Raw genomic sequence first — 27,519 nt, forward strand, 5'->3', positions numbered from 1 at the left:
TCTCTCCGGAGCCGAATTCATCGGCCCTGTCCCCGACTCCCTGGGCTGCTCAGCAAGCATTAAGTCATCTGTGTGCTCAGTGTGCAGGGCTCTGGGAATCAGATGTGCCTGGTTACTTAGCTAGTGAGGCAGAAGGCCTTGCACCCAGGCTAAGCTGCCCAGACGCCAAGTCAGGAGATCCCTTGCAGATGCTTGGTGACCCCTCTCTCCCCATATCCAGGCCCGCGCGTGCACCACTGAGACAGCTGTCAGATCCCCCTTCTCTCCACTTCGTTACAGCCACTTCAGTCCAGGCAACAGCCTTCTTATGAACCTCTGCTTCTACAAACATTTTCTTATCCCCTCCACTGTCTGGCCAGAGTGATCTTTTCAAAACACCAATCTGACCATGTCACATTTCTGCCTAAAATCCTTCAGTGGTTCCTGCTTCCTGGGTAAAGCCCACTCTTCTGAGGCCTATAAGACACCGCATGACCCGGCCTGACTCACGTCATCACACTGCACTGGGGTTGCAAATACACAGCTCTCTCTCCTTCAAAGTGGCCCTGCCTTCCCATGGATCCCTTAAATTACAGCTCAGCTGCTCAGACGCTCTCCCCTGACCCTGGGGGCCTCTGCTTTGTAGTTCTTGTCACGGAGGCAGGCTCCCTTTCCCTCAGTGGAAGGAACGCCCACTGTGTTCATTCATCGTCGTTGGCCATGCCTGGCATAGGCAGGGGCACAGCTTATAAACACTCGCTGGATGAACAAGCCTCTCAGGAAGCACACAGGACAAGATGTCTCAGCTGGAGGAATGCACTCACCTGTCACGCAGCTGATCAAGAACTGAGGTCTTTTGATTCAACCCAGCTCTTGCCATTACACTGCCCGGATTCCCTGCCCCCTTCTGTCCTCAATGGAAGTTTCAAAACTAATTCTGGATTCCTTCTTGGCTGCCGAGGCCAATGACTCGCTCCTACTGCAGGAACTTGGTGGGAGGCTTTTTGCAGCTTGGTAATCACCAACAGAACATCCTATAAGTTTCCCCCAGCAGCATCAGAAGGTTCTGGAGAAAGCACAACCCTTCAACATCCTCTGCTTGGTGGGAGGCCACAAGAGTGATGACTGAGCGACAGGTGATGCCGGAGGAAGGCGAGAAGCTGGCTGCCTCTTTGGGTGTTTATTATGTTGAGACCTCAGCCAAAAGCAATGGTGACATCCAGCACAGGCTTTAAGCTGCTCACTCAGGAGATCTATGAGCTATGAAGAGAGGGGTCATGGGGCCAAACTCAGGGTGCTGCTGCTGCTGCTGCTAAGTCACTTCAGTCGTGTCCGACTCTGTGTGACCCCATAGACGGAAGCCCACCAGGCTCCCCCGTCCCTGGAGGGGAGTGAAAAGCAGGATCTCACCACAGACCAAGTCTCAGGAGGCAGAGACCCAAAGCAGGGCAAGGGAGATGTGTCCATGCTGGTGGCCCCTGGGTGGGCAGCCACACTCCCTCAAGCTCCTGGAAACTTCATGATCCACAAAGGTCTCTGTCAGGCACAGAACAGGATGCTAGGTGGCACTGAAGGTCATGACCCTGAGGTCTCAAAGCACCTGGTTTCCTCTGTATGACGGTGAAAATACTAGGATCTCCACAACTACAAATAGACAGAAGCTTGCACGGAAAGGCCTTCCCCTAAGTCTATTGCTATCTTTTCTCAGCATCAAAGATGAACTCCAGAAGTTCCAGAAAAGCAGATCAAAAACAATTTCCCCAAATCAGGATGCCTCTTCAGTTTGGGGCTGATAAGAAAAGGTCACCCTGCTCAATTGTTATGGCAGAGAGACTGGACTGAAAGTCCTGATGATGGTAAGGTCTTTCTTGGAGTAAAATAATGGAAAAATCCCTGGGTTTTTTCCTCCATCACAGAAATGAATAATAGTGCTGCCATCTGCTGACTAGAGGCCTACATTCAGCCTTGCTTATCCTCTGGCATTTCAAAGGCTGTAAGCCATGTACCCTGTTTCCTTTGATTAATAACTTCTTTATTCTGGAAAAGCAAATGAAAGTCATATTCATATAAACACTGACATTACAAAGTACAAGGAGAAGGGGGAGGGAGAAGGGAACAGAAACCTCTACAAATCCTGCTAATATTAATACTCTCTCACCAAACAAGACCATAATGCTTTGTCCCCTATTCAATCACTTATATAATAAACCACAAATAAAATCTTCTCTGGAAGATACACTGCTCTTCTTTGAGACGGCAGGGAACAGGGACTGGAAGTTGGGGTAGGAGGCTTTATTCTTTTGGCAGATCCTCTCAGTCATTATAGATATTGCTGCAATGTTAATAAAAAATATATGCTTCTCTGTAAAGCATTAAAAAAAAAAATCCAAGGATGAGATGGCTGAGGTCTCAGCTCAAGTATCTCCAAATACATTGCTGTCCATCCCCTGACCTTCCCATGCGTTATTTCTTGGTTGTTTTCCGGATCAACGCCATTCTCTGAAAGGAGAGAGAAATAAGCAATGACACAGGTTAGAGTGAGGAACTTTCCAGGAAACCGATGTGTGGTTACCAGGCAGCATGGTCTATGCCACTCCTGAGGCTGGAGTCCTCAGGAACTTACAGGCACAGGGCAGCTTAGCAGACTCCTTCTAACTAAAGTGCAGTCTGTGGGGCCCTAAGAGATGTTTATATTGGCCAGCAGACCCATTTCATTGACCGAAAGACTCAAAAAGCCCTATGCTAGCAGGATGGCAAAAAAAAAAGTTAAAAGCAGAAGCTGACATTTCTTGCCTTTTGGTGATTTAAGGGACAGGCCATCAAAATATGTGTTTTCTAGGCTTACTCCCCCTCACCAATCTCTTCCTGATGATGGAGAAAATAGGGAAGAGGCCTCTGTTTTGACCCTGTTGCCAGCACACAAAGGGAGCTGACATTTCACACTTGATGACCTGCAATGGAGGAAACTGACTCTAATAATTTCCACCATAACCCATCAGGGCAACATTCAGATCACGGGTTTCAAATCTTCCTATTACCAGCCACTGGCCAAATTAACGACTTGCTTTGCTCACTCTTTTTGACTATGAGATTGTTTTAACATTATGATATTTGCTGACTGATAAATAAATAGGGCTAAAAGTGGACAATTTGATAGCAGAACCAAATTGACTGTCCACTGCCTTGAGGGACTCCCTTCTGAACAACACTGCACTTAGGCTATTAGCAGTCTTCTTATAGAGCTTCCTTTGTGAGCTTTGTAAACATACCCATCCAGAGATCCTAATCTATGGAAAAGCAAGGTACACTCAGTCAGAACTGCCCAACTGTGGCCATCTAAAGCTTGCAAAAAGCCCACTTTCAAATCAGAGGAGCCAGTTTAATTAAGACTTGTCAAATGGAGGCCAATATTGCTATGAGACTGACTAATGACTGGAACAGCTTGTTCTCCAGCAGAAGTGGAGACAGATTCTCTTACTGACCCCTCAGTTCTGCAGTAAGAGGGACAGAGAACAAAGGTTAAGCTGGGGCAGAGGCCAGAATGCCTGGCAGAGCAGCCTGGGTGCTACCTCCTGGCATAAGTATAGCATACTTCTTTCCTTAAACTGCCCTTTAGTCAGGGGGTCCTAGATGATGTTCAAATCAGCAACAATGAAAGATTTCATTAAAGAGATGTGGTGGGGGCAAGTTCCATCCATGTTAGAAGAACCTAGAATCAACAACTTTAAGCAACACCCACAGACACTCAGTTTTTTCTCTCATCAGAGTTGAGAGAAAAAACAGATCCCACGTGAGAACAGCAAAGTACCAAGGAAAAACATGTCTGATGTGCCATGGGGACTTGCTGCCTCCTGCCCTCTCTGACATTTGGGGGAAATGACACCCCAGTCATTTCCCAGCTACAGATGGTAGCTGTGTGCCTTCTCTACGAGACACAACTCAAGGAATCAGCCGTAGCAGCCTTGGGCTCTGAAGGCTTCTCACCTGTTTGTGAGCTTCTGTGGTGCAAGCTTTTTTGTAGGGTCGGATTTCTTCAGAGCCAAACCCTGGGATCCACATGTTCCACTGGCGTTCTGTAAGGAAGAAGCCCACACAGAGATAAGGGGACCAGGAAGAGTGTCTGGGGTGCAGTGTGACTCTCAGACAAGGGTCAGGGAGCACTAACCTGGGCAATCCACTGTACTAATAAACAGTAACTCTGAAGAATGGCTCTATGGGACCCAAACAGGTAACTGCATATGGTGCCTTAAAGGTTTAAGAGGACACTGTTTGATGTTCTTGCAAGGAAAAAGGAGGTAAATGAGTCAAAATTTTGAGTGTGAAGCCCTAAGGTTTTCTATGTAGCTTTTCAGGAAAGTTACATGTTTCTTCAATCATCTCACCCTTATGCTCAAGGCAACCCCTCTCAAACCTAAAGGAGGAGTAGGAACAGAAAGGCACTCTTAGCAATCTGGAGTGAAGAGCCAAGACCTAGCTCTGTTGCTTCACTGTGGAGCAATATAATGTTGGGTCTTGGTTTCTTGACCTTTTATATGGTAGTAACAACAGAAATACTCATTGGAAGCTGAAGCTCCAATACTTTGGCTACCTGAGGCGAAGAGCCTACTCATTGGAAAAGACCCTGATGCTGGGAAAGATTGAAGACAGAAAGAGAAGAGGGCGGCAGAAGATGAGATGGTTGGTTGACATCACTAATTCAATGGACATGAAATTAGGCAGACTCCAGGAGGTAGTGGAGGACAGGGAAGCCTGGTGTGCTGCAATCCAGAGGGAAGCAAAGAGTTGGACACAATCTGGTGACTGAGTAACAACAACAGAAATAACCACCTGATAGGGAAGTTGAGAGCCCTCAGTGGCATACTGCAATCCCAGAGCCTGAGACAAACACGCAGAAATACAGATACTGAAACAGGTATGTCCACGCCACAGCTCCATGTCCTTTTGCCACTGGATGACCATGGCTGTAAAACTGCTACTCCAAGTTACCAGAGGGCAGACATTTGGTTATTCTCCTTTATCAGAAACTGGCATAGCTACATGGACCCCTCAATCCACGAATAAAAGTGTACTGCACTTTAAGTACATCAAATGTAAAAAAATCACACATAAGATTTAGTTCAGTTCAGTCGCTCAGTCGTGTCTGACTCTTTGCGACCCCATGAATCACAGCACACCAGGCCTCCCTGTCCATCACCAACTCCCGGAGTACACTCAAACTCATGTCCATCGAGTCTGTGATGCCATCCAGCCATCTCATTCTAGGTTGTCCCCATCTCCTTCCGCCCCCAATCCCTCCCAGCATCAGAGTCTTTTCCAGTGAGTCAACTTGTCGCATGAGGTGGCCAAAGTATTGGAGTTTCAGCTTTAGCATCAGTCCTTCCAATGAACACCCAGGACTGATTTCCCCCAGAATGGACTGGTTGGATCTCCTTGCAGTCCAAGGGACTCTCAAGAGTCTTCTCCAGCACCACAGGTCAAAAGCATCAATTCTTCGGCGATCAGCCTTCTTCACAGTCCAACTCTCACATCCATACATGACCACGGGAAAAACCATAGCCTTGACTAGACGGACCTTGGTTGGCAAAGTAATGTCTCTGCTTTTTAATATACTATCTAGGTTGTTCATAAGTTTCCTTCCAAGGAGTAAGCATCTTTTAATTTCATGGATGCAATCAGCATCCGCAGTGATTTTGGAGCCCCCAAAAATAAAGTCTGACACTGTTTCCACTGTTTCCCCATCTATTTCCCATGAAGTGATAGGACCAGATGCCATGATCTTTGTTTTCTGAATGTTGAGCTTCAAGCCAACCTTTTCACTCTCCTCTTTCACTTTCATCAAGAGGCTTTTGAGTTCCTCTTCACTTTCTGCCATAAGGGTGGTGTCATCTGCATATCTGAGGTTATTGATATTTCTCCCAGCAATCTTGATTCCAGCTTGTGCTTCTTCCAGCCCAGCGTTCCTCATGATGTACTCTGCATATAAGTTAAATAAGCAGGGTGACAATATACAACCTTGACGTACTCCTTTTTCTATTTGGAACCAGTCTGTTGTTCAGGGAATAAATCTCTACTCAAAAGGAGTACATATTGAATATATATTCAAGTAAAACTAGTTAGAAGATACCTAAGTTAATCAGTTTAGTAACCCTGAATATTTACATTTATTTAAACCTGAAGATAATGAATTAGTATGAATGTACACTCTATAGATAAATATATTTAATGCAAAAAAAAAAAATAAAGATATGAAGACCATGTCAATCAGAAGGTGAGGTTATTTAACTATTCAAGTATAGGAAATAGCAAACACTGGCAGTATCCATCCCAGCCTGTCTAAAAGAAAGCCATCAAGGTTTACAGCTCCACTGGCAAACTTATCCTTGCTAGGGCTAGGAGGAGGGGAGGTGTGTGCAGCTGACCTAAATGGTCAACACCAGGTTCCCTAACTTCCCATGCTCTGATCCCATGCCTCCCAGCAATCTTTCTTATGATTCAGGTTCCTTTAGGCCCCCTGACAAGAAGCTATTCTGGTCATACAGAATTTCAAGTATTCATGTCTGTGATAATTATTTCTTACCTGTAATGAAGAAACTGACATTTCAATTTTATTTTCAACAATCAAAATACAAAATACTTTTACAAACAGGAATGTTAAACTCTGAAAGTAATATAAACTGTGTGGGATTGTTTTGGGGAGGGTATGATAAAATATACATAAAATTAACCATTTTTAAGTGTATGGCTCAGTGGCAGTAAGTACATTCACACAACCATTACCATTATCCACCTCTAAAACTTTTTAATCCATCCAAACCTAAACTCTGTACACATTAAACAATAACTTCCATTGCTCCATCCTCCTAGCCTCTGGTAACCACCATTGTACTTTTGGTCTCTATGCATTTGTGTTGTGGTGGTTTTAAAGTATGTCTTCTAGTAGTGGAGTCTGTGATCCCTCCCCTTGAACCTGGACAGGTCTTTGTGATTGCCTCATAGAACAGAATTCAGCTTCCCAGGTGGCACTAGTGGTAAAGAACCTGCCTGCTAACGCAGGAGATGTAAGAGATGCTGGTTCAATCCCTGGGTCGGGAAGATCCCCTGGAGAAGGAAATGACACCCCACTCCAGTATTCATGCCTGGAGAATCCCATGGACAGAGGAGCCTGGCGGGCTATAGTCCTTGGGGTCGCAAAGAGTCAGACACGACTGAGCGACTGAGCACGTGCACATGCAATGCAGTGTATCTTCAGAAGCTAGTTAACAAAAGCCATGCTGTTTCTGCCATGTTTGTTACACAGTAACAGGTAACTGAAATATCTGTCTCTGCTATTCAGTTCAATTCAGTCACTGAAGTCGTGTCTGACTCTTTGCGACCCCATGGACTGCAGCAAGCCAGGCTTCCCTGTCCATCACCCACTTCTGGAGCTTGCTCAAACTCACATCCATGGAGTCGGTGATGCCATCCAACCATCTCATCCTCTGTCATCCCCTTCTCCTCCTGCCTTCAATCTTTCCCAGCATCAGGGTCTTTTCCAATGAGTCAGTTCTTTGCATCAGGTGGCCAAAGTATGATGTGAAAGTATGATGCAAAGTCTTCTGCTAATAATACCAGCAATGTTAACCAGAAGCGTGTCATTTATTCCACCCCCAGGACCAGCACCTTCTGAGCAGTAGCTCCCTGATACCGAGAAGGAAGCCTTTCAGTCATGGGATGATCTGTACTGAATCCCTTAATAACTGTGCCCCATTCTCTTGGCCTGACTTTGTAGTCACAGATTGTTCCCTTCCTTTTGATAATACTGCAACCAATGCAGCAGGGGTGGCTTATTCATTTCCAAGTGATTATGATTATCAATGTTAGATGAGTATCTCCCAGAAAAATCCAAGCTCAAATTTAGTGTCTATTAAGTAGAAAAGCAGAATACAAAATTATATGTGCATTAGGGATAAAATGTTCTTGGGAAAAATACATCAATAAACTAAAAACTGGAAGGAAAATACCATTATATGAATGATGGACATATAATAACTTCACATACTAAGCTCATTATTTTGTGCCAGTCACTTTACAAACATTATCTATAATCCTCACAATGACCCTGTAAGGCGGATATTATGATCCCTATTTTATGAATGAGAAAATCGACTTTAAGAGAAAGTAAGTGGAAAGGATAAGGTGGTACAGTTAGAAAGTGGCAAACCCAATGCAGGGCCCATTCCCCTACCATGGATGGATTTCTCTTTCCTGTTTAATGTTACTATTGAATGAACATATAAATACCAGAGCCCTAAAGTCTGATCCTGGAAGGTAGGTTCCTGAAGGAGCAACAGTGTGGATACCTCAGGGAGAAACAAGACCACATACCTAGATGCAACTGGACATCTTTCACCTCCAGGGTGCTGGACTTGCGATGCCGAGCAAGCTGGCAGGCAGCTGTCACCACACTCTCAATAAAATCATCAGCAATCTGCAACAGCATCTGGGGGAAAACCAATGGGGGAGAGTAACCACAGCATGGCAGGGTAGGTGCCTGTTGCTGAGACACCTGTATTTGCTTGAATCACATATCTAGTCAGGCTTTCTATTACAAGGGCTGGAATCAGCATTTGAGTGAAGGTAAGGAGGAGGAGTGAGGACAAGAGAAACATACCCACTCGTTAACCAGGCTGAGAGAAATTCACACCTGTCTGAGGATGCATTTTCTGTACTTTCTACCTACCAGCAGTCCACCAGCCCAAGCCCTACCCCCTCTATATCTTCTTCTGAATTGGGGAGGAACATAAAAGTGAATCATTAAATCCTCATTTTCTCATTAAATCCTTCATATTCTCTTCCTACTACTGCTAAGTCGCTTCAGTCGTGTCGACTCTGTGCAACCCCATAGACGGCAGCCCACCAGGCTCCCCCATCCCTGGGGTTCTCCAGGCAAGAACACTGGAGTGGGCTGCCACTGCCTTCTCCAATGCATGAAAGTGAAAAGTGAAAGTGAAGTCGCTCAGTCATGTCCAACTCTTCAGGACCCCATGGACTGCAGCCCACCAGGCTCCTCCGCCCATGGGATTTTCCAGGCAGGAGTACTGGAGTGGGGTGCCATCATCGCCTTCTCCGCCTTCATATTCTCTTAAGCATTTTTATTTCCATTATCTCACCGAGTCCTTATAATAATCCCATGGGGGGAAAAATGCATAGATTTTATCCTAATTCTATAGAAGAGGACGCTAAGATTCATGGAGACTAACTTGTTCATAGCCATGTAACTACTAAGCAGCGGAAGGAGGATTCGAGCTCAAGGTTCTGAGTCCAAATCCTAGATTCTTTCCGCTTCATTATCCATTATTTGTAGACTATGTAAAGAGCAAAATCAGAATTCTGAAGTTAAAAACGTACAATTAAAAAAACCTGAAATTTTGATAAGTGAATACCTTCCTCATGTCTTCCTCTGGAAAAAAAATAAAATAAAATTACAGCCATAGTTATAAACATTACTTTTTCTGCTAGACCATTAATATATTGCTATCTTTCCTATGGAACCAAACTATCTAAAAGAAAGATTTCAAATGATTAAACATGGTAAGTCAACTCCAAAAATGACCTCTCCTTCCCTAACCCAATAAAATAACAAGAAAAGGGTGGCGGGGGGAAGATATATAAATACACAAAGACAACAAGAAAAGGAGAGAAAACCTTAATGGGCAAGAGATTCCAATAAACTTTTACAGCAAATTTTTGGAAAAGAGGTAACAAAGAAAGAGTGGGAACTGACCTAGCAGACAGAAGGTATAACACAAATCCCTGTAGAGGGGACACCAATGAGAACTGAACTGATTTGCCAGATCCAGGATTTGGAGCTATCATTAACCAGAGAAGACTTGACTGAGATATGGAACTAAAAACTGAAGAATTGTTACATGTCTATATTATAGAACAGACTTCCAATCCTCATCTTCAAAAGCAGCCAAGCGACTTTTCCCCACACACACCAGGATTACTAGACATCTGAAGAAAACCTCCAACACTAAAAAGAAAATAAACAAACCAAAGGGGGATTAGGGGATCCAGAGGAAACAGACAATACAGGGAAAAGAAGAAAATGTCAAACAACATAATTAATATCTTCAGAGAGAAAAATAGAAGAAGACCCTAATAATCATAAAATAAGAACAGAATGGCTTAAGGGGAAAAAAACAGTCAACAAGAAAAAGTTCATGGAAATTAAAATTTTTATTAAAAAAAAAAAAAGTTAAAATTTAGAAGATAAACTGAGGAAAATCTCTCCAGCAAGCAAAACTTAGAATTGTAAAGAAATAAACAATAGAAAAGATTTAAAAAAAAAACAACCAAAACTAAGCAGAAGATCCAACATCCAACTGTTACTGTTATAATAATCTTGTGGAAAAAAAAATGGGGCATGGATTTTATCCTAATTTTATAGAAGAGGATGCTAAGATTCATGGAGACTAACTTGTTCATAGCCACGTAACTACTAAGTTACATGGACAACTGTCATTCCAGAAAGAAAGAACAATAATAGAGAAGAAATTATCAAAAAACTAATATTAAAATAATGGAACCCTCATAACAGCTGGTGGAAATGTCAAAGGATGGAACACTTTATAAAAACAGGAAATTCCTCAAAGGAAAAACACAGTTACCATATGACTCATCAATTCCAGTCTTAGGTATATATCCAAAAGAAATGAAAATGTATGCCCACAGAAAAAATTGTACATGATTTCAAAAAAAGAAAGGAAAGAAAAAAAAAAAACCTGTACATGAATGTTCATGGCAATATTAGTGATAATAGCCAAAAAGTGGAAATAATCCAAATGTCCATCAACTGATAAATGGAAAAACAAAATGTGGCATACCCATACAATGGACTATTATTATTATTCAGTCGTAAAAAGAAATGAAGTATTGACACCTGCTACAACAGGATGAATTTAAAAAATATTATGTTAAGTGAAAGATACTAGTCATATAAGACCAATTATTATATGATTCCAATTATTTGAAATATCCAAAATAAACAAATCTAAAGAGACAGAAAGTAGTTTAGTGGTTGCCAAGGGTTGAGGGGGTTGGGGGAAAATGAAGTGACTGCTCCTTTTAGGGGTGCTGACAATGTTCTAAGATTATGCTGATAGCTGTACAATTCTGTGAATATACTAAAAACCAATGAACTGTGTATATTTCAAATGCATGAATTGTGTGTTACATGAATTTTATTTTGATAAAACTGCTATCTAAAAAACCAAACTCACATAGTGAGGACAAATATTTTCCCTCCAGATAAAAAAAAAAAAACATAACAGTGAAATTATACTGTTTTTGCAACCTGCATTTCCCTTCTCTATCACTACATATTCCTCAGAAAAGGAAAAGAAAAAAAAAAACAATATCATCTGTGAATTGAGGCATGCAAGTGTCTAAAAGAAGCCAGTAAGAACATAGCACAACAAAAGAAAAAAGATACATATAAGGCTCATATGAAAACTCAAAACAGGAAAAAATTTAGACCCTAAAAGAACTGGGACCAGAATAGCCTAAGGTTTCTTAGATTTCAGAAGACAATGGAGCGATGCCTTCATCACTAACAGGAAAAAAATAACTTCCAAATAGAATTCTAAATTCAGCCAAACTAAAAACTAAGTGTGAGGTTAGACTGCAGATATTTTCAAACGTTTTACCTATCATCTAGCCTTTCATAGCAAGTAACAACAACAAAAAAATCTAGTCTAACAAAATGAAGGAGTAAAGTAAGAGGATGTGGGATTTAGGAGACAAGACATCCAACAGAAAAAGAACAAAAGGAAGGGGAGGTGTCTGTGTAAGTGGATTAAAATAAATCAAACCGGAAGAGGATGGAGGCTTCTCAGAGTATGATCTCCAGGAGGGAGAAAACCCAAATCAAGTATTTTTCCATTTGGAAAATAATGTTGATGGGGTATAAGATAGCTAATAGTGGAAGCTGAATAAAAAAGGCACAAAGAAAACTAAGTAACTAAAAAGGGTCAATTATCTACTTCAAGAAGATAAGTTATACCAAAAAGGAAAGGTGGTCATAGGCATCACTTGGCTCACTGGTGAAGAGTAAATAATTAAATAGCCAGAATAATGTAAATACTGATTTCTGGGCTATGGAAAAATTGTAACAAAACGATACTGGAAAAATGAGAGAAAGGAAAGCAAGCACGGAATGTATGTGAGTGGTTTAACAAATTCTTGTCTACCATAACAGTAAGTTTACAACTATTAGAAAATTAATGAATCAAAGAATATCTGTTTAAGTATATTACTCAGAAATTCAGTGGAATGGGGACTTCCCTGATGGTCCAGTGGTTTAGGCTCACCACTTTCAATACAGGGAGCATGGGTTCAATCCCGGTCAGCGAACTAAAATCCCACAGGCCCCAACAGTGTGGCAAAAAAAAAAATAATAATTAAAAAAGACATAGAAGAAACAATTTAAATTGTTGAAAGTGCCTGCCTATGAGTAGCAGACTACACCCTTTTTGATAGGCAAAAATAGCAGTGTTGTTAAGTATAAGCGTTAAACATTCTCTAAGGTGATTTGTGTAAGTTATTCTGCTGAGGCTGCTGCTAAGTTGCTTCAGTCGTGTCCGACCCTTAGCGACCCCATGGACTGCAGCCTACCAGGCTCCTCCGTCCATGAGATTTTCCAGGCAAGAGTACTGGACCCTCACAAAAACCCTGAATAACCCTGTAGATAAATAATGTCATACCTCACCAACACAGGAGGAAGCTGAGTTTTAGAAAGCTTCACTAACACACCCACAGAGCCAAGTCTCAAATTCAGATATGTCTGCCTCTACAGTCTGTGCTGTTAACAGCTGTGCGACTTCTCAGGGACACAGACTCTGGAGTACCCAGTCCCACCTTACCTCCTCCACATCTTCATCCAATTGCTCATTAGGATCCACTTCTCTTACTAAGTCCTGTAACTTCTTCTTGGTCAATACCTAAAGTTAATTGGGAGAACAGTTTTCAGCCAATTTACCGTGTTTGATTTCTACTTTCCAAAGAATTATCAATCTGGCCTACTTGGAGCTATTACTGGAAGACTATATTCTAGAGATGAGAATAGCCTAGGAAAAGGCAGAAAGAGCAGCATGGAGGAGAGGCCAACATCTGTCAAATAATTTTAGGAAACTCTGTATTAATTATCAATTTTCTGACCACCACAAGTTACGTAACTCCTCTGCTGCCTTTGGACAAGCTCTTCTATCCTTCTTCCCACCTGCTCAGCTCACAGAGCCTCCTTTCTGTGCTTTCCTAGGCTACCCAGGTAAAAGCAACCACCTCCTCCTTCGGCCTCTGTCGAACCCTGTGTACCCTTCCATCATTGGGTTTCTTTCCTTGTTTCCTGACTTAATAGCCTAAAAGCTCCTCAATGGCTGGGAACATGTGTTCCTCTCTGTTTAACTGAATATTTGTATAAGTATGTACAACTATGATCCCCTCTTTCATAAAGGAAAAATTATATCATGCCACTAAAGAACAATCAAAAGACACACACTAAAATGTTTACCACAGTTACTTTGGGGTGGTAGTAGAATTACGGACTATTTACTCTCTTTTTCTAAAATTTCATGAAAAGCCTGTATAACATTGGAAAGAGGAAAAAAGAATATAATTTTGAAAATAAATATTTGTTAATAATGTCTCAGATCTATCCATTCTACCATTATTGCTTAATTCTTTACCACATATCGTGATTTACGGCAAGAGTCTCAGACTTCCTCTCAGTCTGCCCCCTTTCTTACCTTTCTTGTCCCCTTACTGTCAAGTTAATCCTCCTAAGATACTTTATTATGTTATTTTAATGCCTCATTGAATATTTGCAAAGACTGTTTATTAACTAAAAGTTCCAATGGAAACTAACACAGGCCCAGTATGTTCTGCTGTAATCCCACCGATACAATTTTAATTCCTGCTCTTCTCCAACTCCATACTCAGTATGGTAATCAATCTCCTGACTATCTGCCTAACCCATTCCTCATTCTCTTGAACTATTGTCTCCTTATCCTGTTCTACTCAGCCTACAAGGCCCAAGTCAGAGATTATACTTATTTTTTATGGCTCTGGAGGACAGAATCACGATCATGGGTAAAAAGAGGAGGTCAGATTATAGAATCATTGCAGAAAATGAATAACGGCAGCAGCTGGATGAACTAGAAGGTGAAAAGACTGGAAGCAAGGGTACTTTTATTATAGGAATAATGAATAATGAAGCCATTAATTATTTACCTATTTTACTTTGCTTAACAATTATATAGCATATATTTATATATAAATATATAAAAACCTGTCATAGGCAAGGTATCGTATTAATGCATGCATGTGTATATATATATACATATACACATATATATGTATACACACATATATCCTACAAAGTAAAAATTCATAAATGTACATGATATATCAATAAAGAACTTGAGAAGTCTGAGAGGAAGAGGCAGAATCTGAGATGGACTTCTCTCAGAGTATCACTGCTTTAAAGAACAGATAAGAAGTGCCCACAGAGAACAAAAAGAGGATAATACCTGATTGTTTTCAGGGCTGAGACGCCCTCCTGTCCCAGGAGTGCCTGGGATCTTTACCACTGCAGTGCTATTGGCCATGGAGCCTTGTGGAGGGGTGCTAGCTGGTTCCGGTTTTATTGATGAGAAATTGGACAGGTTGATTAGGGCTGAGGGACCAAACTGGTTCATAATCTGTCTTGCTTTGGACTTCAGCTCATAGAGCTTATCGAGATCTTGTTTCTTTTTGGAGCTATGAGGACCAAGGCCAATCAACTGGAGAAGAAAAACAAAAGAATTACTTCAGGAAAGACATGTAATAAAGGATGAATTTTAAAAGTAAAATTCTATGAGGTCTGTTGGACTTTGAAGAGTCTTCATCTGACACCTGCACATTCAAACTGGTATAAAGAATATTCACTGCTCTTACCTGATATTTAGAAACCATCTCTTTCTGAAAAGCTAAATAGTTCACACAAGTGAAATAAGAAATTAAATGAAATGAGGACTCTTATGTACATAAATAAACTAGAATGAGCAAGACATTTTTGAAGATTTTGTAAAAACAAAATACTTGGTTAAGTAGTACATGCATTATTTTTGAACATCAAATAACACTAAATTCAAATAAGTCATGGCACAATCACATACTTGAAACCTAGTCACAAAACTTCAAAAAACAGATTAGTTCATTTCAGCATTTCAAACATGCTTAAATCTACGTCAGGGCCTGATAAACACAATAAATTTAGCAACTGTTAAAAGTAAGCTCTTCTCTGTCATCAAGGGCAAATTTTCTCTGAGTGTTAGCAATCTTTAAATACATGCAGAGTCCCCAGCCTGGAATAGCCAAGACTTCTAAATTTTAGAGCCATGAAGTTGACTCGGTGGACCTCAGCTTTGGTGTCATCAAGATCAGAAGCACATTCAAGGAGTTCTGCCCACAGTGACCTCAAGGAGCTTACTTACAGCTATCTGAGTGTCTAGATCTTTAATTACATCAGCAACGGCTGTGAGCCCGGTGAAATGAGAGGCAGCCATTTTCAAAAGCTACCTGTAAATGAATAACTGGCATCAAGCACCACCCTTGTAACAGAACCATTTCAGTTGCATGGCCTGCATGTCTTCAAAGACCAGGATGCAGGCAAACTGGATGCAGAGAAACGTTTCCTTATTCCTACTGTGTACCAAGAAAAACATCTCCATCTCTTTCATATATAACTTTTAAAATTAATTAATTATAACAATAGTAACATTAAGACTCTCTTCCAAAAAAATGAATGCTCTACTGTTAGGGATAAACTAGCAGCATATGAAACATTTTATTGGCCAAAATTACAGAATTTGAACCTGCAAGAATCATGGCAAAGTTTTCAAAACCTGATAAAGCTTAGCAACCCAAATGAGTATCTTCATCTACTCTTGCTCCTATTGCTGAGCTCCTCTTCAACAAAGTGTCTAACTCTAATGGCAGAAATCATCTTCTGCTGGTTTACTCTCAATAAAAGCAACTAGTTAAATGATCAAGAGAAACTTTGTTGGCCAACAGTTGGCTGACCAGGGTAGCATAACATAAAGATTACTTTTTTAAAAAAACACATGGTCCATGTTTCCTTCTCCCTTACTCACAAATGTTACCAAAGAAAGAATCAGGAAAAGAAAAGGTTGTTAAATGGTAATAATTCTTCTAATTTTATAAAAAGCAAACTATTTTCCCAGAGCAAGTTCTATGATAAAGTTTTATTGAAGATTATCAGTATGAACATACTCTGTTCTGAAATAACATTCCCACAACATTCAACAGACTTACTTCTCAAATAGCACTGAGTATTGCGCAAAGTAAGTGGAAGAACGTTTTTGTATTTCTGAATAATGGAAATTTCCCTATTAAGAACTTGTAGATAGGGACTTTCCTGGTGGTCCAGTGGCTAAGATTCCATGCTTCAATGCAAGGGGCATGGGTTTGAACCCTGATTGGGGAATGAGATTGTACATGCCACAACTAAGAACTGGCACAGCCAAATAAATAAATATTAAAAAAAAAAAGAACCTGGAGATTTAAAAAAATAGCTATCTACACGGTGCCAAATATGAATAATCATATAGGAATTAATCTTAAGGAATAGCTCTGATGGCTACTAAGAAAATAAACTGCCTTAATGAAATAAGTGGAATCTGTATAACGTAAGAAAGATCAAAGTTTCTAAGACAGGACTGAAATTTACCGTTCCCACTGATTCTGTTGAGAAACAAATGATACTTCTAACTTTTCAAAAATTCTGGGTTAGTGAGCTACTTCTTCCATTAAAACAAAACAAACAAAGCAGATGATAACCAGACACCCATTTGCAGCCTGGCACTGCTCTGAGTTTCCTAGATCGCTCCTTTGGTTGGTTGGATTTAAAGCACCAGAACATGCCTGGGTGGGTGATGGTCTCATGGGCTTACACACCTGTCAAGCTCATCACACTGAATATTTAAGATCTGTGCATTTTAAATTATGCCACAATTAGGGACAATAAACCAACCCCTCCCCCAAATAGGTAAAAAATGACACTCCTAGGCATTTATCTCAGAAAACTGAAAATTTATGTTCTCACACAAAGCTATACACTCATGTTCATAGCATGTATCAATAGAGAAAAGACAGGTTATTGAATAAATGGTGGGGTATGACTGAGTATATCTGGAAAACATCCAGTTTCATATTAAAAATGTAAATAGTTGATCAATTTGCACTGGGGGGAGTTATAAATTTTCCCTTTCATACGCTCCTCCATTCCAGATGGATCAGATATTTAAATTTTAAATATCAAATCACAGATAAAATACAGAATATCTTTAAAGAATATTCTGAAACCTAAAATTTACACTTTATACAAAAATTAACTCAAAGTGGATCACATATATGTAAAATGTATAACTACAAAATTTAAAAAAAAATGAAAGTTTTCGGGCTTTAGCTAGGCAAAGCATTCTCAGACATGACACCAAAAGCATGATCAATAAAAGGGAAAACTGATAAACTGGCCCTCATCAAATATTAAAAGTTTCCTCGGTGAAAGCCCATGTAGAAAAGATGGAAAGACAAGCTACAGACTAGGAGAAAATATTTACAAACTATAGATCCAACAAAACTCTCAAAACTCAATAGTTTAAAAAAAAGTAATTCAACTCGAAAATGGACAAAAGTCACACCAGACATTATACCAAGGAGGATAAGCAGAGAGTCTAAGCAAATTGAAAGTCATTAAATCAACAACATTAGTCATTAAAGAAAGGCAAAGTAAAACTATAATGAGATATAACTACACAATTATCAGAATAACTAAAATAAAAAATAGTGACACCAAGTGCCAATGAGGATGCAGAGAAACTGGATCACTCACATCTAGTGGAAATATAAATGGTGTCAGTTCAGTTCAGTTCAGTCGCTCAGTCGTGTCTGACTCTCCGTGACCCCATGAATCACAGCACGCCAGGCCTTAGCCATTCTATAAAACAATTTCTTAAAAATCTAAATATATACTGTCACTGCTACTGCTAAGTCACTTCAGTCGTGTCCGACTCTGTGTGACCCCATAGACGGCAGCCCACCAGGCTCCCCCGTCCCTGGGATTCTCCAGGCAAGAACACTGGAGTGGGTTGCCATTTCCTTCTCCAATGTGTGAAAGTGAAAAGTGAAAGTGAAGTCGCTCAATCGTGTCCGACCCTTAGCGACCCCACGGACTCCAGGCTCCTCCATCCATGGGATTTTCTAGGCAAGAGTACTGGAGTGGCTTGCCATTGCCTTCTCTGATATACTGTCACAGAGGAGCATAAAAAGACATGAAGACTAAGTAGAAAAACTAAGACCTGAATAAACCATGGACTTCAGCTAATAATGATGTATCAAAATTGGTTGATTAGTTGTAATGAATATACTATACTAACGTAAGATATTAACAATGAAGTGCATTATTATAGTAACTGGGTGCAGGGTATATGGGAGCTCTGTACTATCTTCTCAATTTTTCTATAAATCTAAAATTGCTATCCTGGTAGGACCTCCTAGATAAATAAATAAAACTCCTCTAAGAGTTTATTAAAAAATGGAAAAGAAAAAAATCACTAATACAGAAAACAACAGGAATGAATCAAAATATTTTGGTAGAAAAAAAAGACAGTCTCAAAATAATATATACTATGATCCCATTTATGTGAAATTTTAATATCTAATGATCTAAACACAAGTCTCTAATGATAGATGAGGCAGAGACTGACTGCAGCAGGGCAGGGTGGAAGTTTTCGAGGTGATGTAAACGTTCTATATCTGAAATGGGGGGAATGCTAACACAGCTGCTAATTTATCAAAACTCACAGAACTATATGCTTACAAGGTATACATTTTATTGAATCCAAATTATACCTCAATAAAGTGAATCTGGAAAAACAAAAACAAAAAACCACGCAACTACTATATGACCCAGCAACTGCAATCCTAGGCATTTATCCTAGAGAAATGAAAACTTATGTTTACACCAAAATCTGTACATGAATGCTCATAGTAGACTTACAGGTAATAATCAAAAACCGCAGTCAATTCAGATGTCCTTCAACAGGGGAATCATTAAACAAACTGTGGTAGATCCATACCATGGAATACTACTCAGTGAGAAAAAGGAACGAACTACTGATATGCACAACTTGAATGAACTTCCAGAAAATTATGCTGAGCAAAAGCCAATTCAAAGAGTGCACACTGTATAATTCCATTTATGTAACATCTTCGAAATAACAAAATTTTACAGAGGACAGATTAGTGAGGTTGTCAGGGACTGGCTGGGAAGGAGGGAGATATGGTTACAAAGGGGCAACGAAGAGCCCTTGTGATGGAACTGTTCAATATCTTAATGGTGATGATGGATAAATTAACCCATAAAAAGTGATGAAATTATGTAGCACTTAGTACATATATACATATAAGCAAACAAGTGCAGGTAAAACTGGGGAAATCTGAATAAGATTGGTTGTATCAATGTTGATATCCTGATTGTCATATTACTCAACAGTTTTGTGAAATGTTATTGGTAGAGAAAACTGGTGGTGCAAAGGGTGCTCTGTATTATCTTTTACAATGTTACACAAATCTAAGTTATCTCAATTTTTAAAAACTGGAAAAACAATATTCTCAAGAGTAAATAATATCCTTTTAAAGAAATGAAAGTTCAGGAGCCATAAAAGAGACTAATATGTTCAACTACACAAAAATAAAAATGTCTGCATGGCAACAAATGTAACAAATAATGTTAAAGGACAAAAGACAAACTAGCAAAAATATATGCAAAATGTATCAAAGAACTAATTTATTTTATATATAAAAAATAACTGCAAATCAGTAAGAACTAACTACACAAAATAAATACTATGAAGAAACATGACAGTACAAGAGAAATTCAAATGGTTCTTAAAACAATGAAATGATCCTTATTCTAATTTATAATAAAAATACAAATTAAAACTACAAGGTACTATTTATTTGCCATTTGGCAATGATGATATAGTTACATACTGTGTTTGAAAATTTTATGGAGAAATAATCATTTCATAAGTTGCTGGAGATAGGGGAATGAAAATTAGTTAGAGGTCTCTATAAAGAGCTACTTGGCCATATCTATCAAAATAAGAAAAGTGTATATTGTTTTGATCCTATGGTTCTATTTTTAGCAATTAATATTACAGCTGAACTTGTATATGAATAGAATACTACACATACAAGCAATTTCAACCTAAATGTCTATCAAAGTCATAGTTAAATACACTAGAATATCAAAATATAATGGAATACACTGAAAAAAAATGAGACATGAAAATATTATCTAAGTGAAAGAAATCAGTTACAAAAGATTATATATTGTATGATTCCATTTATATGAAATGTCCAGAATAGACCAATCTATACTGTAGTGGTTGCTAGAGCTGAGGAGTGGGGAGACGGACAGGGACTGACTTCTAATGTTTACACAGTTTCTTTTAGGAGTGACAAAAATAATCTAGAGTAGATTGTGGTGATGGTTGCACAGCCCTCTGCTGCTGCTGTACCATAAAACACTGGACTAGGGACTTCCCTGGTGCTCCAGTAGCTAAGACTCCAGGGTTCAGGTTCAATCCCTGCTGAGGGAACTAGATTCCATGTGCCACAACTTAAAAAAAAGATCCCCCCCACCTCAACTAAAGATCTTGAATGCCACAATGAAGATCAAAGATCCCTGCGCTACAAAGACTCAGTACAACCAAATAAACAAGGAAACCAAAACAATGAATTGTATACTTTTTCTTTTTTTGGCTGTGCCTCATGGCATATGGAATCTTAGTTTCCTAACCAGGTGTTGAACTCCCGCCCCCTGCATTGGGAACATGGAGTCTTAGCCACTGGACCACCAGGGAAGTCCCTGAATTGTATACTTTAAATTGGTGAATTGTATAATATGTGACTGTTTCAATAAACTAGTTTCTAAAAAGCAAGGAAGTTCATGAAATGACCTGCAAGATACACTGTACATTGAAAATGCAAGGTACAGAACAGTGAGGATAATTTGTTATCACTTGTTTTAAAAGACACATAATTATAAATGTAAAAATTATTCTTGGAAAGATACATAAGAAACTGGTAGAGGTGGTTGTCTTGAGGGGGATAGGAGAATGGTAGTATTTGGTGGCCATGGAATCAAGGTGTGAGACTTAATTATATACCCTAAATTCTGTAATATGTGCATACGTAACCTATAAAAATTAAAATAAAGGATATAGGAATAAATTGTGAATTTGGAAAAAAAATTAAAATAAACTACTGTTTGGCTTGTTTCCTCTGAAGAAATAGGTAATATTGACCCCTGTTTTTAAAACCTAACAAAAAATATAGCAGTAGCAAAATAAATCTTGACCTTTATCTCATATCTTATACAAAATACATTCAAAGCTGATCATAGACTTAAAGGTAAAAATGTAAAACTATAAAACTTCTAGAAAACATAGGAGAAAATCTCCCTAACTTTGGGTCAAGCAGAGTTCTTAGATACAACACCAAAAGCACAATCCACAAAAGAAAAAATTGATAAATGGGCTTATCACAATGTAAAACTTCTGCTCAGCAAATGAAAATACAGACAAGTTTCAGACTAAGAGAAAATATTTACAAATCATGGTTCAGCAAACAATTTGTATCCAGGATATACAAAGGACTCTCAAGATTCATTAAGAAAACAACTCAATTATAAAATGGGCAAAAGATCTGAACAGATCCTTCATCAAAGACAAGCAGATGGCAAATAAACACATGAAAAAATACTCTGTATCATTACTCATTAGGGAAATGCAAAATAAAGCCACTATGTGCTTACTCATGTCCAATTCGTTGCGACCCCATGGACTATACAGGCCACCAGGCTCCTCTGTCCATGGAATTTTCCAGGCAAGAATACTGGAGTGGGTGGCCATTTCCTACTCTAGGGATCTTCTCAACCCAGGGATCGAACCTGTGTTTCTTGTGTCTCCTGTATTGGCAGGCGGATTCTTTACCTCTGCGCTACCTGGGAAGCTCCAAAGCCACTATGAGATACCAGAAAGCACCTACTTGGAGAAGGAAATGGCAACCCACTCCAGTATTCTTGCCTGGAGAATCCCGGGGACAGAGGAGCCTGGTGGGCTGCCGTCTATGGGGTTGCACAGAGTCGGACACAACTGAAGTGACTTAGCAGCAGCAGCAGCAGCGGTAGCAAGCACCTACAAAAATAATTAAAATTAAAAATAGACAAGTGCTAGAGAGGATTTGGAGCAACTGAAACCCTCATACATTTATGGCGTGACTGTAAAATGGTACAGTCTCTTTGGTAAATGGTTTGGCAGTTTATTATAAAATTAGATACTTACTATATGACCCAGCAATCCACCACTAGCTATTTACCCTAGACAAATGAAAACTTTTAGTCACACAAAACTCAGTATGTGAATGTTTATAGCAACATCATCCATAATTGCCAAAAACTGAAAACAATCTTTCAACTGGAGAATGGATAAATGAACTATGTACATCCATACAATGGAATACAATTTAGCAACAGAAAGGAACATGGATAATCTCCAGTCCATTAAGCTAAATGAAAGAAGCAAGATTCCAAAGGCTTCTTCCTGTAAGGGTCCGGAAAAGGCAAAGCTACACATGGATGGAGAACAGATCAGAGATTGCCAGGGGAAAGTCTGACTACAAAAGAGCAGCATAAAGGAAATTGGATGGTGCTGGCCCTGTTATGTAACTTGAGTGTTACGGTGCTTACATGACAGTACACACTTGTTTCAACTCACAGAACTGTAACCCGAAAAGTAGATTTTACTGTGCGTAAATTTTAAAATAAAATTTCACAAAATCACAACGTGATCAAAATGGTCCAAATTATCTGTTTACTGACAAGTTTCATTAGCTCAATTGTAGATGATGCTGGTCAAGCACAATGGAATGAAGTGACCGTAAATAACCTGAATTCCATTATGTAACGTACTATGGTTGCTTTTGGGCTACTCAAATCTCTAACTCATTTTCTTAGCATGCCAAGAGGTAGGAATATACCATGGATTAAAAACAGAGGTATTAACTGTAGGTCAGTTTGAGAGAACAAATATAATAGCAAATTCTTTACTAGCCCCTACTATGTTGAAATCATGTGCCTGGATTGACTTTAAAACCCTTTTACCTCTGAAATGTTTAGGAATTTATTATTTAAACAAACATTAAGTAGGGAATTCCTTGGCAGTCCAGTGATTAGAACTCCATGCTTCCACTGCAGGGAACACAGGTTTAATCCCTGGTCAGAGAACTAAGATTCAAACAAACAAAAAACCCCAAACTGAAAGGGGACTACCAGCCTGATGGCATAAAAGCCTTATCACTGTGGTACATGACTTAATGATTTGGGTTTTCTACCTGGCTGTTTCTCTTCTCACTGGTTTCTAGATGCACCTAAACAAGCTCATGGTTTCCAGCCTAAATAAACCACAAAGAATCCATTTTACTGTAGTCTTTGAGATCTGAGAGCAACAGAAATGTGGGAATTTTTTCTACTCGTTTGACTAGTTTTATCCTGTTCAGGCTTTTTTTTTTTTTTAAGGCAATTTTGAATTAGCAGAAAAGCAGTACAGTACAGCAGTCAAGGGATGGACTCTGGTGGCAGTTTCTGGGTTCAAGCACCTACTCTGCCACTTATCAGCTTTACGTCCTTGAGCAAGTTACCAAATCTCTTTATGTCTCAATTTCCTCATCTAGAAAATGGAGTTAATCATAAGGTATACCCCATGGGATTGCTGTGACCATTCACTGAATTTATGTATTCTAAAGCACTTAGAAGAATGTGTGGCACTGGTAAGTACAATTTAAAATGTTTGCTAGTATATTATATATGCTCTCCTCTTTTAAATTTTAATTATAAAAGTCAGTATATTAAGCCTAAAATGTTTCACCCATCCTGCTATGTATTAGTGGCATAATTATTCTTATTACTACAGACATTTAAAAAAGAAAAGTGGATTAAAAAAAAGTTGTGGCAAATGGTCAGCAGCAGGCTGATGAAAGGTACTGTGACACAGGGAAGATGCAAGTCAGTTGGGCTAGGTGCCACCATAGTTCTGCCACTGAGTTATGTGAGCTGCCTTTGCCCAGAGTTTCTACTCCTATAATTAGAAAGTGAAGTCGCTCAGTCGTGTCCGACTCTTTGCGACCCCGTGGACTGTAGCCCACCAGGCTCCTCCATCCATGGGATTCTCAAGGACCAGGCAAATCTAAAGTCTCCTCCAGCTCTAACAATTAGTATAAGATTTAAAATTAAGTCCATATGTATAGATTTAAAAGTTTGTCTTCCACACACTTGTTTCACAGAGCAGGTTACAAACACTGCCGGTGTGTTGCCTCTCAACTACTTTGGGTCAAAAGTAATATGTTCTTTATTCATATTTGCTCTAACACAATGATTTTCTGATCAGATACTTACTTAGAAGTCCTATTCTAATAACTCAATCAATGCTAAAGCCACAAATGAGCGAATTAAGTAATACAATTTGCAAACGTAGATGAGAATGATAACTCAGGAGTAAACTATCATGAATTAAATCATCAGGTACTTTGAAATGGCAGTATGGTCATACTTTACCTCATAATTTGGTGTAAGTTTTGATCACTTGCATTCAGTATAGGCATTTGAAAACAGTATAGGCAAACCCACTGGCAACTAAGTTATTCCGGTTTCCCCAATCATCTAATTTATATTACAATAACTGTAAAGTTACTCCAGTTTAAGTCCTTGTTCTTCACATTGGTCTTTCTTAGCCTCCTAAATTTAAAATTAATATGTCTTACTCCACTGTGAGGAAAGTTCTATACAGGTCCCATTTTTCCATCTTGAATACCTGTGCTTCTTTAAAACACAGGAATTTAGTTCCCCTCAAAAGCACACTGCTTAAATGCCCTAATAAGTTACAGTACTTGATATTAAGAGGAGTCTGGAGGAGGAGGAGGGAAAGCTTTTATTCAGTGCTAGGCTTTGTATAACTTCCATTTTGCTGAAGAGCAAACTGAGACATGGTGAGGAGTCCACTGAGAAAAACAGAAAAAATTATTAGTCAAACAGAAAACTGGATTTGACTGGGGCTGGGTCACTTAGTAGCAAGTGATTTCAGGCAAGGCACTTCACCTCCCTGCACTGATTTCATATATCTGTACAATGGAATTAACAATATTTAACTTGTGGGACTGTAAACTTACTCTAAGTTTCAGCAAAAGGTATTACTGAATAATGAACGTAACTGGTTCTAGTATCCCCATCATCCTTATCTAAAGCAGCCATCTTCACTAAATATTTATGTTAAAAATAAAGGGCACAATTTACTTACCCCTGACTTTCTAAATGACTTACTATATTTTTGAGGGGGAAGGGGCTTCATTTAAAGGTTTCCTAACTTGTAAGTGACACTCATTTTGTCAATGTCAATACAGTAAAAAGACTCAAAATAATAGAATCTGTAAAAACTTCCCTCTTGAGTTTGAAGTTAGAGCAAAGATTCTAGAAATATATTTTCAAGGAATATTAACCACAAGCATCTCCTACCTGCTATGCAGAGCAGGGTACTGTATCAAAATCATGATCTAATCAGTCGTGGCCTCACTGTAATCTTAATCTTCTTTGGATTTTAGCTTCCTTATAGGTAAAAATATGAGTTTAAAAAAATATTATCTTTCCTGGTCCTTTCATCTCCACCATCGTCATTTTTTGAGATGCAGAGATCTGCGCTCAGTTGAGTAGAATGGGATTTAAAGCACTTACTAAGTATATAACTGCTTCAACTTTACACCAGGTGCTTTACCAGAACGAAGCTGAAAAAGAAGATGCTTGCAAGTGGGCTTCCTAGATTGCATCCCACACAAGACAAGCCTGCCAAAAGGTCAAGCAGGCAGCGCGAAGGAGTCGTCGTCTTCCCCTGAATACATCCTTTACCACTCTCGGTTCAGAGACTACGAGGAGAAAAAGTGGATCCCTGTATCTTTTCCGAACTCTCTCCCTTTTACTAAGAGTCTCATTTCCTCACAGCCACGGCCCCTTATCCTCTTTGCTTTTAGGAGTTCGGGCCCTTACAGCCCTGTTCCCTCAGATACTTCGGAGTCTCCAAGCTCCGATCCCGTCCCCACAGAAGTCCGTCTTCACTGCCCGCTCCTGTTCTTCCCAAAGCCGTGTCCTCTTACTACTCCTGCCCCTCAGGAACCGAAGTCTTCGCTGCCCCGTTTCTGAATCCTTCCTCAGAAGCATGGGTCTTCACTGTCCTGCTTCTATCGCTTAGCAGCCTAAGTCCTTACAGCTCGGCTTTTACCCCTTAGGAGACCGTGTCTTCACGCCCCGTTCTCTTCCGACCATTCCTCTTAGGAGCGTGGGTCCTCATAATCCTGTCTGGCCATCTCAGCCCGCTTTCCCTCGGATGCCGGATAATTCACATCCGTCCCCTTTCCCTATGTCCCGTCTGGAGCCCAGGTCCCCACAGCCGTATCTTCTCGGAGCCCCGAGCCCCTCAGTCCCGTCCCAAGAGCCTGATTCCTCACACAGCCCCGTCTCCTCCACAACCTGGCTCTTCAAATACTGACCACTGTGGGTCTGGGTCCTGACTCCTTCCTCCCGCTCTTCTTCCTCAACTGCCAGGGCCCAAGACTCACAGGCAGCAGCGTCTATCTCCCCATGATATGCGGAGACTGCCCCAGTGAAGCGTTCGTCTCAGCAGCCTGTCCGACTGCTCGGCCCTCCCCAAGTACTTCCGGCACCGCTCCCCGCCCCAACCCGGAAACGCGCGGCTCTTCCGGCCGGCGGGCGCACGCCTGGTTGCGCAGGCGCGGACTGCCTTCAGACGCGTGGTGGTGTTCTTGCCGGGTAGCTTGGCTTTGGCGGTTGGGGTTTCTCCTGCTTGTAACTGACTGGTGGTGTGAGCGAGCTCTGCGCCTTCTGTCCCGGCGTTACTAACCCTGACCTGGTTGTTTCTCCCCAAAATAGCTTGTTGTATATATTGCTAGCAAGACCGGTAATTGACGCCGTCGGATGGCTTAGAGGTCTGCATTTTTGGTTGGTGTCTTTGTCGTGTTGTGAGGACAGTAATTGAAGGCGGGAGGAGAAGGTCCCGACGGAGGATGAGATGGCTGGATGGCATCACCAACTCAATGGACAGGAGTTGGAGTAAACTCCGGGAGTTGGTGATGGACAGGGAGGCCTGGCGTGCTGCAGTCCATGGGGTCGCAAAGAGTCGGACACGACTGAGCGACTGAACTGAAACTGAACTGAGGACAGTAATATCTCCTGGGACCAACACTCCATAGATACCTAATTATTGGACGTCAACCGGAGAAACTTGGGGACAAGAAAGAACGGTTTATGGCTGTGGTTTGGCAGTTAACAACAATTGAGCGCTTACTATCCACCAGGAACTTCTTATAAAC

The 27,519-nt window shown here is 40.2% G+C and overlaps 1 protein-coding gene across 10 annotated transcripts; it reads right to left on the reverse strand.

Moving 5' to 3' along the window:
* Positions 1-1,989: 1,989 nt before the first annotated feature.
* TAF12 (TATA-box binding protein associated factor 12) lies at positions 1,990-26,854 on the reverse strand. Of its 10 annotated transcripts, none has more exons than XM_055397992.2 (7): positions 26,749-26,849; positions 15,495-15,579; positions 14,550-14,801; positions 12,885-12,962; positions 8,344-8,458; positions 3,964-4,052; positions 1,990-2,478 (listed from the first exon to the last, which is right to left on the reverse strand). In XM_055397992.2, the coding sequence occupies exons 2-7, from the start codon at positions 15,564-15,566 to the stop codon at positions 2,443-2,445; spliced, it is 642 nt and encodes a 213-aa protein (XP_055253967.1). In that variant the 5' UTR covers positions 15,567-15,579; positions 26,749-26,849; the 3' UTR covers positions 1,990-2,442. The 10 variants fall into 10 exon arrangements, with proteins under 10 accessions (XP_055253967.1, XP_055253966.1, XP_055253975.1 ...); XM_055397991.2 differs by having other exon boundaries at positions 26,680-26,845; XM_055398000.2 differs by lacking the exon at positions 15,495-15,579 and adding an exon at positions 22,176-22,286 and having other exon boundaries at positions 26,680-26,845.
* Positions 26,855-27,519: the final 665 nt, after the last annotated feature.

The sequence above is a fragment of the Moschus berezovskii genome, chromosome 2, assembly GCF_049115385.1.
Source record: "Moschus berezovskii isolate FMDL1 chromosome 2, NW_MosBer_1.0, whole genome shotgun sequence".
Classification (NCBI taxonomy): Eukaryota; Metazoa; Chordata; class Mammalia; order Artiodactyla; family Moschidae; genus Moschus; species Moschus berezovskii.